The sequence below is a fragment of the Lissotriton helveticus genome, chromosome 7 (assembly GCF_964261635.1).
Source record: "Lissotriton helveticus chromosome 7, aLisHel1.1, whole genome shotgun sequence".
Classification (NCBI taxonomy): Eukaryota; Metazoa; Chordata; class Amphibia; order Caudata; family Salamandridae; genus Lissotriton; species Lissotriton helveticus.
Window position 1 is genome coordinate 109,309,224 of NC_136068.1, and position 19,034 is coordinate 109,328,257.

Sequence of the window (19,034 nt, forward strand, 5' to 3'; positions counted from 1 at the left end):
ACTTGAGTCTGATTGCTGGTATTCTTTTAGCAAAGCCAGTATCTGAGCATGCAGGTGAAGTATATGTGAGGAGTCTGTTGGGTGTAGTACAAGGAGGGAGGGAGTGTGGTAGCAGGACAGTGATTTTGCGGCTGTATTTAAGCTCTGGCAGATTCAAGACCTTTAGTTTGTTCTTTCAGAGGTGGTGTAAAGCTTGATGATTATGCTCCTTACTCCTTGGAGTCCAACATGAGCACCTTCCGCCATCAGTACTAAGTGTACATTTTGGACTTGATACATCTTAGTTTCTTTTTTTTTTTTTTTTTAATTTTTTTTAGACGATGAGTATTTGATAGTTCTGATGCCTTTGCCTCAATGTTTTGTTTGTTTTTTTTCTTTTTCTTTCAAGCATGTGGGTTAATCAATTGACTACTGGACCCTGAATTGCTGATCTATATTTTATTCTTGAAAAAGAGGTTGCCGCTCCGGTGGATCGCACTCACCGGAGGTCAGGCCAAAGATAGGGCTGCTATCTCAGGATATCTCCCCACATGTGCGCCGCCTACGCGTTTCGGGACTCCTCCCTTCCTCTGGGCAGCTTTAGCACAAAATGAAAGGCACCAGCAAGTTATAAGGAAGTCCCATCTTTATTTTTCATAGTAAGTCCCGATAGAAACCAGGTGAGTAGAACTGTAGCATGACATCTATCTCCAAGTCTATCGCGCACCAGGAACCCTCCAGAGACCGGAGGGGAGGAGCAGGAGGAAGGGCGATGAGTCGACCGATACAGGAAGGAAGAGATTGGTTTGGGGAGTAACTCCACAGCGGTAGGTCAACCTGCAATCTCTGACCTATTTCCGTTTAAATACACTAAAACCATGCAAAATCAGGTGGTACTACAGCTGCTCCCTGTCAATCACCAGAGCTGCTCCTATCCAGGTGTTTGATACCGCTTTAGAGGAAACTCATTCCTCTAGGAACCCAAATGCAGGTGAGAAGAATCGTGCAATCAACCCTATTGTGGCTGTAGAGGGCGAACCGCAGTTTAAACAAACTTTGGTTAGTCCTGCAACCACTGTGAATGTTTATGGAGGGTCCCTCTTCCATCCTCCCAGGGAAATCAAACTCTACTTTGCTAGATTATGGCTCCCTGGGGAAGGCAAAAGTGTTAGCTTCTCCTGGACCTATGGGATGGTGGCAAGATTGATTTTTCTCTAACTGATTGACTCTTCAATGCCTGAACTAGAGTCTTCGACCTGCACTTTGTCGTGATAAACAAGCTGTAGGATTTGGAGTGAATCCGTTGTTCTCTCCAGTCACAGAGTCGGTCGGTCGGGCAGAAGGAAGGGTTAGAGGAAATCAATGAGCCTGAGCAAGAAACCGAGAGCAGGTGATAAGAAATCTGGGGTTCGACATCAAGGTTCCCCCTGGAAAGACACCCCCCACACTTAGATGGGAATACTCTGGCGTTTCACTACTTGATCAGCAAGGGTGGAGGATCTACCCTTGGGGGAGGGGTGGTCTGCCTCGACTGACAAGCACCACATCAGGAGCGGTAAGAAGCAATGTGATTGAACCCTCACCATCCATGATCTTGGCTACTATCGAGCGGATGCAAGGGGAGTTTCGGACTGACAACCTGCCCTGAGATTTCCGACAAGAGGACTATGGTAGAACCACACACAGACACTCAAAATGGAGGTCTCTGAACTAAACTCTGATAATTTCCCAAGATCCTAAGTTTACGCACCTGATGTGGAAACTTGAACACAATAACCGACAAAGGAGAAATAACTTGAGACTGGGCATTCCAGAAGGTGCTGAGGGAGGAAACCCTGGAGGCTATATAGTTAAACTCCTAAAGGGTGCATTACCAGAACTCCTTGATTGGGAATGGGGGGGAAAAAAGATAGAGTGCATCGTTCCCGCACCCTCAAACAAGCGGGCAATACTACATACCCTCGGTCTGTACTGGTGTACTTAAGATTCTTACTTTGGGGCCTGCCAAATCGTAAACTCTTGTTTTGATAATGTTTCCGAGGGTCTTTTTTTTTTTTTTTTTTTTGTGTGTGCACGACCGGACTTTGCCCAAGGTAGAGTGAAGATAATGTTTAAAAAAAAAAAAAAAAAAGTTTGCTCCCTTTCAGAAGTTAGGCACTGAGGTATACTTGAAGTCAGCAAAGCTGAACCTTCTCTTTAAAGGGCAGACTCGCAGCTTTTTCTCAGGGGTGCATGCCCAGGAATACCTAGATGTTTTGCGGGGGGGGGGGGGGCAGGGTCTGATCTAAAGGCTAAGATTAAAGGGAGCAGATAAAGCTTGGGAGTGAAAGCAAATGTGTCCCACTAGATTCAAAACACTAAATAGGGGCAGAATATTTAACAATCCATAAAAAATGTTGAATAAACTTAACTTGCTGAGTGGTTAATTATAGTGTTTTTTTTGGGCGGGGGGGGGGGGGGAGCTTGGGAATCTGGTGTGGTTCCTCAGATGGCGTCACCAGGCTATGCCTGATCGCTCATTGATTGGTAATGGGTAAAGGGAGGTGGGGTGGAGGCAGGCTAGTCTAGGAGGCCACACCGGGGGGTGCCGGACTGGGAAGGGGTTTGGGGAGTGGGAATCCTACACGCTCGGGAGAACGTGGAGCTGGAAGTTTGGCTAACTGGGAGAGAACTGCGGCGTGTTATTATAGTGTTTAGTGTAGGAAGCCAAGGATTTTTATTTTTTAAAGTAAGACAATGGCTAATCATATTTACCGCAACATTTGTGGTCTCAACGATCCTAAAAAGAGAGCTACAACTTCAATAGGGCTAAAGGTTCTGAAGGCAGATGTTTGTTTGCAAGAAACACATTGAACCTTGACAGCGGGATGTTTATAATACTGTGGGTTATAGACTTGTATGTGGGACTTCACAAGGGGCACGTACCAAGTAGGTGTCGCAATTTCGGCCCAAGGCAATAGACAAAAATTTACACAAGTAGAGGCCGACATACAGGGTAGATGGGTACCTGCAGATTGTCATACTCCTGAGGGGGGAAATTCATGTTGTGCTCAATTTATGGTAGCATACTTTGACCACTCTAATAACCAGATATCTAGCTAATTAAACAGTGGAGTGGAGTGGTGTGGTTCACTGGTTAGAGGCGGCAGACTCGGGAGCAGAAGTCTGCCCGGGACCAGGGTTCAATTCCCGACGCGGCAGGGTCGTGGACCAGGGTCAGCGGACTCGACAATTCTCACCTCGGTGCCTACTCTAACCTGGGGTCCCACTCGGCAACTCTGGGCATTAGCTTGCCTAATCTCCACAACGGCCCCATCAACGCCGGGGATGCCTGGCTCCACCTTGGGGATTCCCAGTAGGGACCCTCCCACAGGGAAAGCCAGGACGGGTTCCCCAGCGGTATACAGCGCCGGGACGCCCCTTTGCTGGGGCAGCTGTGCGCTTTACAAGTATACGACATTTAACATTTAACATTAATTCACCGTCCTCATCTATAGTTTTATGTGAGGATTTTAACATCAACCACCCCAGCAATTTTGACATGGGGGGGGGCAGGGGGAGGGGGGGGACAACTGATGTATACTGGCCGTAAACCCAAAGTATTTCAAGCCCATAAATGGGTGTGCAAAATTCATGGCCTGATAGATGGCTGGTGTAGAAAGAAACCGATGGGGCATGGGTATATGTATTTTTCTGCTCCATGTTCTACACAAGCCCGCCTCTATTCCATTTTTGTGTCAAATAAGCTCATCACAACTTGTAAAATTAAGCAATACCCATGGTTCCTTTCAGATCCCAAGCCACTGGCATTAGAAATACAAGGAATAAGGGGGGGGAACACCAAACACATGGAGCTTTGAGCGTGCCCTGCTTGCTAACGAAGAATATTGTAAGCATATTAGCGGGTGGATCCCCCTATTGTTTAAAGAGAATAGTGGTAGTTCTTTGAGCACGGTGTGGGACATATTCAAATATTGCCTAAGGGTGAGACTCTAAGGTTCTCAATGAATCCGGGGCAGCAAGAGGCAATTTATACAAGCTAAACATGATAACCTAGCGGTGGCAGAGGAAAACCTAAGTTACACAGCAAGGTGGGCATATAAAAAGCCCAAATTGGTAGCCACTGCTATTGTAGAATTTGAGTTAATTTTTACAAATGGGGCAGCAGAAAAGTATATTATATGGAAGGAAAGAACGTACAAGTGTAGTGAGTAAGTTGGGCACCATCTGGTAAGTTACAGCAAGGCAGAAGGGCGCAAGTGAGAAGGTCGGACCCCACTCTTGGAAGTTTCAGATGCAAGAAAAATTATAGAAGCTTTAAGAAATTTATCAAACTCTATATACCGAAGATACCGGGGACTGTCCTTGGCAGGTTGAAGAGTTCCTCAAAATGAAGCCCATTAATACATTTTCTATAGATGAGCAGGAATCTCTAGAAGGGGAGCTACTATGGGAAGAGATTTACCTTGCAATCTCTAGTCTTTCCTCCGGTAAAGCTGCAGAAGTGGATGCAATCCCATTGGAATTTTCTAGAATATTTGCTACCCAATCGAAATATCAGATGACTCCACTATTAAATAAAATATAGTGGAGGTCCGCGCCAGACTCGTGGTCTATTGCTAAAATTAAAGTAATTAAAAAAAATAAACTAATAAGATATTGGTAGAGTTGGGCTCATATCATCCGATAACATTAATAAATGGAGACTCAAATTAGGTATTAGCAGTCCGAGGAATTAAAGCCTTATAACACCGCAGATACAAGCACTCAATACAGGTTTATAACATGCCCCGCCCTTTGATTGCTTGGAACTGGACAGGGGTGCCCTTGCTTCCCAGTCTTGTTTGCACAGTTTATCGACGCATTTATAAGAAACTGTATAAAGCATTGCAATTCCTCTACCCCAATAACTATGCAGAGATACGAAAGCAAAATCTTGGCATACACCGATGTCGCAGTAATGACTCTCAACCCAGAAGTTTCCATTAGAGTAATAGACAAAAGCCTCTGGTTTTGGGAATATTCTGACTTTTGGCTAAACCAAGGAAAACCCAAATCACTCATGATATTTAAATAGCAAACTAAATAGTAAAAAAGCAGTATATGACGGGATATGCATCTCTTCTAATGTAGAGCAGATTGTTAATCAACCTAGATCCCTTGTCAAACAAAACTAGGAAAGAGTTAGCAAGGCTGAATAATTTGCATTTTACAAGAATTGCCCATTGTAATCTTTTAAAAATTCTTTTTTTCCCCCAAAAATATTTATATATTCACTGAACAGAAACATAGGTTTCAGACCGGTTATAGTTAGGAATAATCATTTAAAAAAACCTTAGAAATTAATTGAAAAAAACATAGGTTTCAGGGGTGTTATAGTTAGCTGGACATTTCAGTCATACAAAACCATTGAAATTACTCTGTTATAGTTAGTTGTACTAACTGTAACTCTCGCGCCTGCAATACACTGGTGATGTCACACATTACATAATTCATGACATGGTCAGTGACATCACTGATGACCTCATACAGTGAATGTGGTTTGTTATTTAAATATGTATTTGACATATATATATATTCTATCAATCCGCATTTAAGAATCGGTGAATTTATACCTATCTTGAGGGGAGGATTTAGTAGCAGTGTGACTGTTTACCTAACTAAATTATAGTGTCTCACTAAATATATTGGATAGTGACTAAACTGTGTGAATATCTGTATTACTTTTTCAGTTGTTGTGTAAACTGCTGCACCAGTTGGTTACTAGCTATGTGAAAGTCTATATTGGTTATTGATTAGTTAGCAGAGTATTTGTATGGTAGAGTGAATGTGTGTGCGGTTCGGTGGGGGGGGGGGGGGTGTGTGACTGCCCAAAGATATGTGAATAGTTGATTCAGTAGGTATATGACGTTAAGACTACAGGTTATAACAGTTGTTTGGGTGAGTGAATAGCTTTATGGGTGTGATGATGAGCAAATGTAGCTCTCACTACTACATGTCCAACAAACTAGAATATAGATAACTGTATACTTGTAATAGTAATTTCATAACACACTAAGTATGAGTTACTATCTATATAAATGAAGTAGTATTGTATAAGTGTGTAGCTGAGTAAATGTAAATAGAATACATTGTTTGCGAAAGCGAGTAGGATGACTGCATAACTGAATAGTATGTGTGCTGGTGTGTAATGTCAATATAAGTGTATAAGTAAATTTTATTGTGTTCTATTGATTGACATGCATGAGTGAAAATACAGGTAATTGATTAGATGTGTGTGTAGAACTAGGAATCACGGAGTGGGTTTTTAGATACTTGAATTGCTGTGTCAATGGATTAAAATATGGTACTCTGTAATTTACAGTGACAAAGGTTATAGTAGTGTATGATGAGGTGTATCTGTCATGTGGTTGATGTCATCAGTGATGTCATTTGAGATGTCATCCGTGATGTCACTGACCATGTCATGAATAATGTAATATGTGACATCACCAGTGGATTGCGAGCGCGAGAGACAGTTAGTACAACTAACTATAACGGTGGAATTTTGTATGACTGAAATGTCCAGCTAACTAGAACACCCCTGAAACCTATGGTTTTTTCAATGAATATCTAAGGTGTTTTTTAAATTATAATTCCTAACTATAACCTGTCTGAAAGTTCTAAAGTGTGTGTGTGTATATGTATATATGTATGTATGTGTGTGTGTGTGTATGTATGTATATATATATATATATATATATATATATATATATATATATTCACTGAAAAAACCATAGGTTATAGACCATATATAGTTAGGAATTAGCATTTACAAAACCTTGAAAATTCACTGAAAAAACCATAGGTTATAGACCATATATAGTTAGGAATTAGCATTTACAAAACCTTGAAAATTCACTGAAAAAACCATAGGTTATAGACCATATATAGTTAGGAATTAGCATTTAAAAAACCTTATTTTACTCACACAAAACCATTGAAATTCCATATATAGTTAGTTGCACTAACTATATATTGCGCACCCGCAATCCACTGCTGATCATGTCACATATTACATCATTCATGACATGGTCAGTGACATCACTGATAACATCCAGTGACTGTATGTTTCTGTAAAGTTAAAATATGTCTTATATATTGAAGAATGAGTGGATGTATAAGTGTCTGGATGAAGGCTTTAGTAGGTGCGTGACTGACTGTATGAGTGAGTGATTAAATGTGTCTCACTGAATGCATGGGTTAGTGACTAAACTGTCTTAATTTGTGCATCATTATGTCTGTTGTGATGTAAACTGCTGCATCTGTTGATAATTAGCTATACGAGAGGCTATATGTGTTATTAATTGGTTGCCCAAGTATTTGTATGGGAGATTGAGTTTGTGTAGGGGTGGCTGGGAGGTGTGTGACTCTGTGCATTGATGTGTGAGCAGTTGATTCACTAGGTGTATGAGTTCAAGAGTGCATGTGGAAACAGCTACATGGGCAGTTGACTGTGTGCATGAGTGTATTGATGAGTGAATCGATATCTCAATGCTACATGTCATAGTAAGTACATATGTAAAACACAGTACATGTGAGAGTTGGCATATATAAATAACTGTGCATGAGAGCCACTGAATGTGTGAGTGGTTGTATGGATCATTGTGAACTTGTATCAGGGATTGTATAAGAGTAAATATGTGTTAGTATATGTTTGAATAAGTAAGGTGTGTATAACTGTATAGTTGAAGAAATGGAGGTGAGATTGTTTCTTTGCATGACTGACTAGGTGTGTGAGTAACTCCATGGATGAGTGACAGTGTGTGAGTGTCTGTATACACTGAGTGTATCTAAGGTTATATTAGTCTGAAGAGGTTTATCGTATTAGCACAAGAATGATGTCAAATGAGATGTCATCAGTGATGTCATTTGAGATGTCATCAGTGATGTCACTGACCATGTCATGAATGATGTAATAAGTGACATGATCAGCAGTGGATTGCGGGTGCGCGATATATAGTTAGTGCAACTAACTATATATGGAATTTCAATGGTTTTGTGTGAGTAAAATAAGGTTTTTTAAATGCTAATTCCTAACTATATATGGTCTATAACCTATTTTTTTTCAGTGAATTTCAATGGTTTTTTAATAGCAAATATCATAAACTGTCGAATGTCAAGTACGTGGTAAGTAAAAACATTTTCGTGTTTATGCACACTGATCTGCTTTGAATGCTGCCCCCCACCCCTCATTTCTATTAGGAGTACTCTCTCTTTGCAGATAGTGAAGGGTAGTTAACGCAGGCCTTTGCCCCCGTTGTAATCCGTCGTGCCTGCTTCTCCTTCCATTTGATTGATTGTTCTCTTTGGTTCATTCTCTATTTACAAACAAGCACAGAGTCGCAATACTCTGTTTAGTCTTTGCAGATAGCGAAAAATCGTGTAAAAAAACAAAAGGAATCGAGCAAAATCAGTAGGCCACTAATGGGATCTCTTTTTGACCTCGCTAAAATAGAAACATTAGGAACAACCTGTTGAAAATAGCAATGTGTATGTACATAAGCGGCGTTCATTTGTGTTCACAGTACCCCTTGTTGATTGTTTGAATCGAGCATTGAATTGTTCGAAGTTGGTTCTCTTAAGGATCTTCTCTGCCTGCAAACGAGGAAGAATAGGAATATTCTCTCTCCCTTTGCAGATAGTGAAGGGTAGGTAACGCAAACCTTTAACACGTTGTGCCTATTTCGTTCCTCATTGATTGATTGTTTGCCCGAACATTGACTGTTTGGGAATTGGTTCTTTTTGGAGGTATTCCCTGTTTGCAAATAAACGTAGGAAAATCTTTGCAAGTAGTGAAAGGGTACGTAATGCGGACCTTTCTCCCCCGTTGTAATCTGTCATGCCTATCTACTCCCCACTGATTGATGCACCTGTTTCACCCGGACCATTTACTAGAGATAGGTCATCTGGCCCGACCAGAGAGCACCCCTAGTGAAAAGGACATATGCAATAATAACGAAGTGATCACTGTATCCTGTTAACAGAAACTTTAGCATGAAACAACCTGGAAAGAAAAGAATAGGAAAACGAAAATCAGTAGGCCACTGATGAACTTTTTATTAAATAACAAACAAAGAAACGATAACAATACGTAATGATAAAACCTATTATTGTCCAAGAAACGTTAGAAGTAAGCCCGTAATAAGAAACCTGAAAACATCGGCCCTCACTGCCCCAAAACGTGTCTGTCCCACCGCCTGCCACGGCAAAATAACGGCAAACTGGGAAAGATAGAAGTCAGCAGACATCCGCCCCATTCTAGAAACTTCCAAAGGGCAACAGGTTTTCGGCTACGCCCAGCCGGAAGCAACACATATAAGGCGGGTCCTGCTGCCACGCCTCGGCCAGGAGATCATCACGTAGGGTGTAGCCGGAGGAGAGGCCGAGGCCAGCGGGACCCGGCCAGGGGGATTGACAACACTGGAGAGTTTCAGGGGGGGGAATGTCCGTGTCCTCGACCCTCTCCTCTCTCTCCCAGTCCGGCCGCGGTGGCCCTTGAGAGTTGCAGGTTGTCCCTCCACACTCTCTCCCGGTCCGGCCACCAACGGCCGGGGGCTGGGGCCGACGGGATCCGGCTGCAGCCGATGAGCCAAGGAACCCGTTCATGAGGCCAGAGCAAAGGGCGTCCGGCCGCCATCCACCGGAGGTGCGGCCCAAAGACGGACGGGACATTTCTTTTTTTTATAATGGCTGCGACAACACTGGGGATGTCTTGCACATGCCTCCGACCTCCCCCCCCCCCCCCCCTCTCATCCTCATCGCCTGGTCCGACCATAACAAATGTCAAGCGAGACGCCGTGGGGTGCACTGGGAGGGAGAGACGCTGCAAACAGGCCTCCCCAGGTGGAGGCTTCCCAGCTGCACCCTCAGCGCTCCAGGCGCCCGGAAAAGGGTTCTTCCACTGTGGCAATGCTGCAACGTCTCGCCCGGCAGGGTGGAGCCCGTCCGCTCATTTGACCCCGCGATCGCCAGTAGCTACCGAACTCTCAAAATGGCGGTCGACCTGGCAAGAGCGGGCCCAGCATAAAGAAATGGCCCGGTCACTGGTTGACTCCACCACCGTAGTCCTCCACGACCTTGAAGATTCTAGAGGAGCCGCGGGAGTCTCCGACCACCGCAGACACCCCCGATGGGGAATGACTGCCATGATCGCCCGTGGAGTGACGAAACTGTATCCGCGGGACGTCGGCGCTCCCATGCTGCCGCCAGCCTCAGTTTGAATGACTAGAATCCTGCAGACCTCAGTTCCGGTGAAAGCACAGTGTGACCCGGTAGGAAAAATTGTTGCACCCCCTCCCCTTTTTGACTGATAGTTCAAACCACCGATCCTTTCCTTTGCCCTTTTACCGGAACTTTGGACTGCCTCCCCCTCTTTTACATTTTCTAGAGAAAACAAAACATTAACCACTACATTAGCATAGCAGTTGACACCAGAACTGTTTTCAAATTGAAAACCAACAACATCTTCAACAGAATCCTTTTTGTTTCTGCTGTGACCCTGCTACAGCACAGGCATTGTCCCCAGCAGTAATTCTGCAATGCCGGTAAGTATAGCTGTGGTGCCTACTGGACTCACTCACCCCGCGGCGCCCCACGCCGTTATTTGCTGGGCGGCAACTTACTAGACATCACCTTCGTGACATCCAGATTTCAGCGCTTTCTGCTGCCTTGGAACTATTCGCACAACAGACCGCTACTGACAATCCACCCCCCGGGACGCCCCACGCCGGATACCCAAATCAGTGCGGCACCCAGGCAACATCTTCTGAATTTTTATAATTTGAAAGAACTAGTAACATGTCCTCATCAGGAATTTCCTCAAAGTCTGCAATGATGATTCTTGTAACTCTATGGTCTCCAAACATTCGATAAATTCGCCATCAAGAGATTGATCAAAAAAATCATTCAAGTCATCTCCTCCTTGTGAGAATATTTCATTATTGGTGCTGTCAATTTCAATAAATGTATTGGATAATTCAAAAGAAATTGCCACGGTCTCTTCGTTGTTTAAATGTTTTTACTGTTTTTGTTTTGTTGTATATATTTATAAGTTATTAAAGTTTTATAATCCTACTACTTTGTTGGAGTTCTATATATTTTTAATATGACACATAATTGTAAAAACTTTGATGTACAAAGAGTCATCCCTGGAATCTTCCGCTTCAGGCTCGGTCCCCTCCCCAATCACAATACAGGATTTCAGATAGTAGGAACACGTGTGGTGTGACGGATCTCATCGGGTGTGGGCCTTGATCTACTATAACTCCTTTGAAGAGGGGTGATTCTTTACAGCTGGGGCCATAAACTACATCTGCAGGGCTAGCTGATAGCCTGGACAATCGGACACAGAGGAAGAGGAGTGTCAGAGGGTGCGGTAGTGAATAGGGCGAAAGGGAGGTGTCGGGCGGGCACAGAGTGTGATTCTCAGGGAAGAGCAGCGCAGATGGGGGGAGGTTTATTGCCCATGCATAAGATAGAGAGCGGGGGTGACCAGTGCCTGGGGAAGATGCTTGCGAGGGTGGGGAGCCATGTTACGAATCGACAGCGTGCAGAGAGTGGATCTGGTCAAGGCATCTAAAATGGCTGCCGTGCACGACAAAAGTGTGGCATTTCAAAAAAGGCAAGATGGCGCAGACAATGTTTTTCAACACTTCCTCATTTCCTTCGAATCGAACGTTAACAGACGTTGGTGCATATTACCAAAGTTAAGCGATATTTATCGCTAACGATGCTTAGCAACGAATTTTTTACCGCTAAGCATCGTCAGAAATTATCGAAGATAAACCTTGCTATTATCAAGGTTTATCGCAAATGCGATAAAAAAACGGCCGCAATGCATGAATATCGCTAAAAAGTCAGCGATATTCATGCATTACCGAGCTAATGCTCTTAGCCATGTTATCCACCTCCCATTGGATAACATGTCTAAGAACTGCTCAGGGCAGGTGTTAGTTTTTGGAGATATTCGCCCTTAGCGCGAATATCTCCAAGTTGGTAATAGGAGATAGATATCTTGCATGTTGTAATGCACGTTATTGTGGTATATGGAACTCATACCATAATCTCTCAGGAAAGCAGAAACTGATCCTTTTGGGACCGCCTGAGAAGGCCTAGGAGGTGAGGGGTACTCTACTTTGCCCCCTTTTCACGTTCCGAACTATTTTTATTTTTTTTTTTTTAACTCTCTTCTGTAATTACACAAAATGGCAGCGATAAGATGCATCAGAGACAGACAGTGAGAGAAAGGAGGCCGGAGATGAAGAAGAGATGTCAAATACACATTGGAGATAATATAGTGGGAAAAGGGAAGTAAATATGAGTAAACTTACCATGTAACATAAAAATGTTGCACTCTATACTATAAGTCTCATTTTATACTACAATCACTTCGCTACAACCTCATAAATTAAAAATAAAAATGAATAATGTCTCACAATTTTTGATTTCTAAATATAAATGTATTCTTCTGAATTTTCAAAATTTGAAAGAACTAGTAACATGTCCTCATCAGGAATTTCCTCTTCAATCATCTCATCTGGAATCTCCTCATAAAGTCTGCAATGATGATTCTTGTAACTCTATGGTCTCCAAACATTCGATAAATTCGCCATCAACAGATTGATCAAAAAAATCATTCAAGTCATCTCCTCCTTGTGACAATATTTCATTATTGGTGCTCTCAATTTCAATAAATATAGTGGATAATTCAAAATAAATTGCCACGGTCTCTTCATTGTGAGCCATTTTATTTTGAAATTGCTTGCTGTAAATTGCAGAAAAAAATAATCACTTTCATTTATCGTTTTTAGTAATACATAATATAAAACTAACTTTATCAAGTATTTAGTATAACAGAAGGACTGTAAATAAATAACAGAAAACATTTTTCAAATTATCTTCAAGTGTACAACATAGTTCCCCTTACAAATTAACAACTCACCTTTTTAAAAGTAGGAGAAGTGTTAGTACTGTGTAAATCAAACACCAGCAATTGACCACCAAAAATTCCTCACAAATGTACCTCAGACAGTAGTATCACAAAATGGCTGTGGTTTCCTCTCATTTTAGATATATACATAACCAATTAACTTTCATCACACACAAATACAAAACCAAAGTAACATTTTAATTGGTTCTAAATTTCAACACTTTCAAATGTGTTTTCCCCATGCAATTTTCCATAGGACATTTAGATACGTCTACAGCCTGAATGGCTGAACGGAATTACACCAAACTTGGCAAAATGGTACATCAATCCTAAGAGGTCAGGGAGGATCTACTATGCCCCCTTATGGTCATTTGCCCCTTCTCTTTGGCCTCCTCTTGTCTCTCGATCCTACCGAGAGACAAGATGGCGGCCGCTACGGACTGTTTGGAATGTTTACAGACGCCGGAGAACCAATCAGCTTCGCAAAGCTCCGTAACGCGAAAAGTACGCGAAGCGGAGCGCTGTTACAGATATCTTTTTTTTGAATGTTAATTTCTCAAAATCCACTGGCGCACATATATTGAGACCTAGCAAAGGCACATCGGGCTACCAGTCCCTACAATTTTGCCAAGTTTCGTGCAAATCCATTCAGCCGTTCGGGCTAAAAGTGAGGCCAACCGCCCTATGGAAAACTCAATGTTAAAAACACGTTTTGGGACCCCCCCTTTTTTCTCGGCCCCCCCCTTGATGAACCCCCCCCCAAATTTTCAGGGGCTGCTCAGAAACAAAATGTTCCATTTTCCTGAAAATTTCAGCCAATTCCGTCCACAAACGCCAAAGTTATTAGACATAGGATTTTTTCTCTATGGGATTTTTGAAAATTCTAACTATATATACCTACTGGTGACCGCCAGTAGGTTATATATATATATATATATATATATATATATATATATATATATATATATATATATATATCATTATCTGAGGTAATTGTAAAAATATTCTTGTACTTTCTAAAAAAAGTACATCACTTTTAACTTTTAAATGCAATTTTGCGAAGTCGCGCTGGGTGCGAGCAGGGTGCGCGTACCCCATGTGACCAGTAAAGAAGAGATTTGATTGGTTCATAACACTTCCGATTCTATCTATTGAAGGACCCCACCCATTTCAATCATTCTTTCCAGACTTTTTTGGGAGAAACCTCTCTGCTGAGAAGAACCTCTTTTGGCAAATTGGACAACTATTATTACTTACAATGGCTTCAGGACAGGAGTTACCACCTGATTCAAAACTCTTCAAATGAGGAATTTGTGCATGAACCTCCACCTCGTGAGAGGTACACCTCGGTGGTTTGGCATGCACATGCACAATCTGCAAAAGTGTTGTCAAGAGGTGACCCCAATAAGAAATACTCTTGCGGGACCGCAAGTATGATGAAACATCGAAGAACACAGCATCCTGTAAACTTGGCAAGGGAGGAATGTAGAAGATTGGCTCAGACCCCTCAGTCTGCTGTTCCTAGCACCTCTGCAGCTGCTACATCTTCTGGCAATCTGGACATTCGTCCTCAATTTGCCAACACAAAAATACACTGTATTAAGTATAATAGATTTCTCTGCTATGGAGAGTAGTCTGTTGATTTGGTTTCTCGAGCATTAGAGAATCATCGGTGCTAGGGTTTTTTTATTTTTAGCCTGAAGTTCATTGTTTTCTTCCTGCAGTTGTCTTTATTTTTTTCCTTATTAAAAAAAAATCATTCAAAAAATGTTTTCAGAACTAACTACTCTGGTTAAAGAGCTAAACTTGTATGCTAGTGTGCGAAAGTTTACATGAATGTATGTCTAGTAGATAATTGACTAAAAGAAAACATTTGTGGTGTAAGGTGAATTGATAAGTGCAGAACTATAAGGAAGTGCTGCAGCATGACACTGTAAAGTGTTTATCTACAGCGTGCTATCGTACTTCCAAAGCACAGGGATGTAACATATGTACATAAATATGTTGCAAGTCTGTGCTTCCCTTTCTTCGCGAATTCATCAAATTTGGGCTTTTTGGGTCTTCTAATAAACTGGGAAAAATCGGTCATTATCCCGCTGACAGTGGTCACTGGTCGACCTCCGGTCGAATATCCTCTAGTCTGGTCAGATGAGCCAGTGAAATACCTGGGGGTGTGGATACACCGAGATCCCGAAACGGTGATCAGAGAGAACTACGGCAGGGCCTATACTGCGCTGGTCCAACAGATAGACCGCTGGGTGTGTTTCCCGCTATCTTTGGCGGATCGTATTGCCACGATAAAGATGGTTATCCTTCCCAGGTTCCTATACCTCTTCTGTAATATTCCCATCCGGCTGAAAATGCACTTTTTAAAAATGATTCAAACTCAATTACTTCGACTGGTTTGGGGTTCCAAGCAGCCGCGTAGCGGTTGGCAAACTGACATTTGAGAAGGGGGGGGGAGGGGGTTTCAACGCTCCGGATTTTTATGTATATTACCTTTGTGGGCAAGCACAATATGCATATTTCTGGTTTAAACCTCATGACTACGTCCTGCATGTGGCGGTGGAAGGTGACGCTCATCCGATCCCATTAAGCAGCATCATCACACATACAGACACCCAGAGAGGAGATTAACACGCTAGATGTTACGATCAATGCGTGGCAGGCAATTGGTAGGCGGTCGAACAAACTTCCCTTGTATGCACCTTCCATGCCCATTGCGGGGCATGCTGCTCTGTCCGTTACTCAGGATCAGGGCTCGGTCACTGCGCTCCGAGAGGTAGGCCTCGACCGGTTAGGACACTTATACCCAGAAGGATCATACATCATGAGTGCTGATCTGGAGTACATACAGAACCCCACTTTTATTTCCGTGTACCTGTTTCAGGCTACGAAGGGCGGTGAAAGATCATTTTACATGTTTCCCTGCGGAGCCTTACACGCGGACGAAGTCTTTTTCTTATGTCTTCTTCTCTTTTGTTTCAGGTGATCCATTTGCTGTCTGAGCACGCATTGATAGGTCTGTAACAACTAGGTGGGGGTTTGTGAATTGTAACATCGTCCACTCGCTAAATATATTGGCAATGTGTTATGTTTACTGTTCGAATTGGGCATGTTTCTGCACAGTACAGTCCTGAGAAATGTAAGATGTATTATCTGAAACGCTCAATAAAAATGTTATAAATAAAAATAATTAAAGTCTGTGCTTCCCTCTGCACAGCTGCTTAAACTGCATCCGTGTGGTGACACAGGCACCCTTGCACCGTGGTGCAAGGATGTTCGTGTCATGCAGAGATTGTTTTCTGCAGGAAGGGACACCTTCCTGCAGAAAACAATTGGTAGAGGTATTTTTCTCCTTCAATATATGCTATGCATTGTAGCATATATTGAAAGAGGAAAAAATGAGAAGTGAAAACAATTCTCCTTGTTGTGCTTTGCTACACCAATTGGAGGATAGTGCAGCATTCACAAACCTGACCAGATTTAAGATTTTTGATAAGACTGGACATATGTATTGTTCTATGAGTGTTCTTTGCGAACACACACAGCAAAACCTGTAGAATGCTTTTTCAACGCAAAGTGGTGTGTATGATATTGTATTTACATGGAAAACAAAAGGTATACAGAATGCCTTTTCTTCACCTTGTAAATAAGATTAGGTACTTTTCAAAGCATAATGCACTTGCAAACACGGCGTCCTCACCCGAAGTCAGCGACCTTTGTTTGCTTGGTGCATGAAGATGCAAGATTCATATATAATGTTTTCTTAACATTTGGACTGATTACTATGTGAATGAATAACAATAAAGCATACATGCAAACTGTGACTACATGCCTGCTTTTCTCAATATTTCACTTCAATGCGATTGTATTCGTTTAATGGGCGGTGATTTTGTATAGGGTCACTGGAAAGTTCACAAGGTTGTCCCTGTAATCCCCTCTCCCCCAAGAATTTTAGTGTCTCCTACTCCCCTGGGTGGTATGCCAATTTGACTCGCATAAATGCTCCTGTTGAGACAATTTTATGCATGTGGTATGCCCTAGAAATTCTGCTAGCGGTGGAAACTGAGGTAAGTGGATTCATCAAATGGACTTTCACTTTCCATTGACTATCTTTTTAAATGGCTGGATCATTAACCCCTGTGACAACCCCTCCATTTACCCCCACCCTGTGCCGAAATAGGCTCCACCATTGCATAGTATTGCTTCCCCTTGAGGTTTTAAGTTGAGAATGAGGGTCCAGACCAGTTTTAATTGAGCAAGTTAGTGGCACTTATGTCACTCTTCTGGCTAATCCTAAGAGCAGGGGGATCTTTAGAGACTGGCTGTTATGAAAGCATCATGTTTGTGTTGGTGGCTGGAAGGAAGGCAAAATAACCATTCTTTCAGTCTTGTGATTTGCCAATTTATTTTCCTTCCAGGCTATCACGATTTGTATCTTCAGTAGGATTTCACTACAGGCATCTATGCAGGAATCTTGATAAATATTACAATTACAAATGAGAATGAACTACCTCTTGTTTGTATCCTCTCTAGGGCTCAGCAGTACACCTCTACAGCCTTCTGCTTTTGCTGCTTTTGTCCATATGCCATGGTTGGATGAATATCTTGCTTCGCGACGGGTGCAGGCCACGCAACAGATTCTCCAAGGTACCTTTATTAAGGATGTGGATTCCGGGGATTCCTTCCTGTCTCTTATCTGCGACGGAGAGTTCCTCTCCTTTGACATGGACGATGTGTCTATTGAAGGTAAATTTGTCCTCCCCTCAATCTCCTGCTTGTAATCACATCTTGCTTTCCACCTTAAAGTTTGCATGGGTTTAAAGAAGTGTTACTTTCTCAATACATATACTGGGTCATAATCTGCTTTGGTGTAACTTTTATAAACGGTGTGTATTTATTGGTCGTTGATTAGGGCTTGTGCAGTTGCACTGGCTAGCAAAGCTACAGTTCCTTAACCCCTTCGATGCTGGTGACGGAACCGTTCCGTCATCAGTCACGGCTGAGCTGTGCTGATGACGGAACGGTTCTGTCACGACCGCGCCCTGTTCTGGAATGTCCAGCACAGGGCGCGGCTACGGCGCCGCGGTCAAGGTGTTAATTCAGGGTCACTCTAAAATGATCCTTTGGCAAAACACGTTCAAGAGCAAGTGTGTATTTTTTGTGCTGTAGTATTTCTTATGCTAATGAACTAGGAGAAAACTGGTTTGGGCTAAAGATTCGGTATTTGAACTTATGCATCCTACATGGTCGACTGGTGGGGTAGGTGTGCTTGGAGGGTCTCAGCCCAGTTATTTTCAGTCTTAAACCAGATCTGCAAATGTGCTTAACAATAAAAAATCCTGCCTGTAAGAGGTTTATGTTCCGACAGTATTCAAACCTGCCCCATGTACTCTGCACACCCGACTAAATCATGTTGCTTATCTGTTTATGCTTCTTTTTGCTTAGAATAGGGTTTAAAGTCTAAAAGATCAGTTGTCTTGACCTCCACGATGGGCAGCACTGATTAATTTTACTTGATTCTGATTGCAGTCCTTTTAGTAAAGCCACTATCTGAGCATGCAGGTGAAGTATTTGTGAGTCTGTTGGGTGTAGTGCATGGAGTGGGCGATGTGTGGTAACAGGGTCGTGATTTTGAGGCTGTATTTAAAACCTGGCAGATTCAAGGCCTCCTCCTTTTTGTTCTTTCACCAAAGCCGGTCTATCGCAACCTTGGCACAGGAGGTGATTCTGCCAAATTGGAGGCTGCAGGTAACAACAATGGTGAAGGGGTGGCTGTGGTAACCAGATAATGGGGTTTCAGGCTGCATTTATTCATCATGCAAGTCAGCAGGTGTGGCATTAAAGACAGAGCTGCCGGCTTTGGAACTGGGAACACTGGTTTTGAGTCTGTGTTGGCTCAACATCCTGTGTTTCTGAGAAATCACTTGATCTCCCAGTGCCTAACAAAAATGAATGGGTCCTTGTGTAATGTAACTGGGGATCATGTAATCGCTCCAATAACTTCGGGTCGAGTTAGAGCTATATAAAACGGAGAAAAAAAGTCAGGCCTGTTTTATAGAGTACAACTTTCCTATCGATT

General features: G+C 42.6%; 1 protein-coding gene across 1 annotated transcript in view; it reads left to right on the forward strand.

The window, feature by feature from the left end:
- LOC144766956 (baculoviral IAP repeat-containing protein 2-like) overlaps window positions 1–18,405 on the forward strand; it is a 49,674-nt gene extending 31,269 nt beyond the window's left edge. The window contains exons 6-7 of the mRNA XM_078650640.1: window positions 17,489–17,701; window positions 18,401–18,405. Of these exons, the coding sequence (XP_078506766.1) occupies window positions 17,489–17,701; window positions 18,401–18,405 (218 nt within the window). The remainder of the gene's footprint in view (window positions 1–17,488; window positions 17,702–18,400) is intronic.
- Window positions 18,406–19,034: the final 629 nt, after the last annotated feature.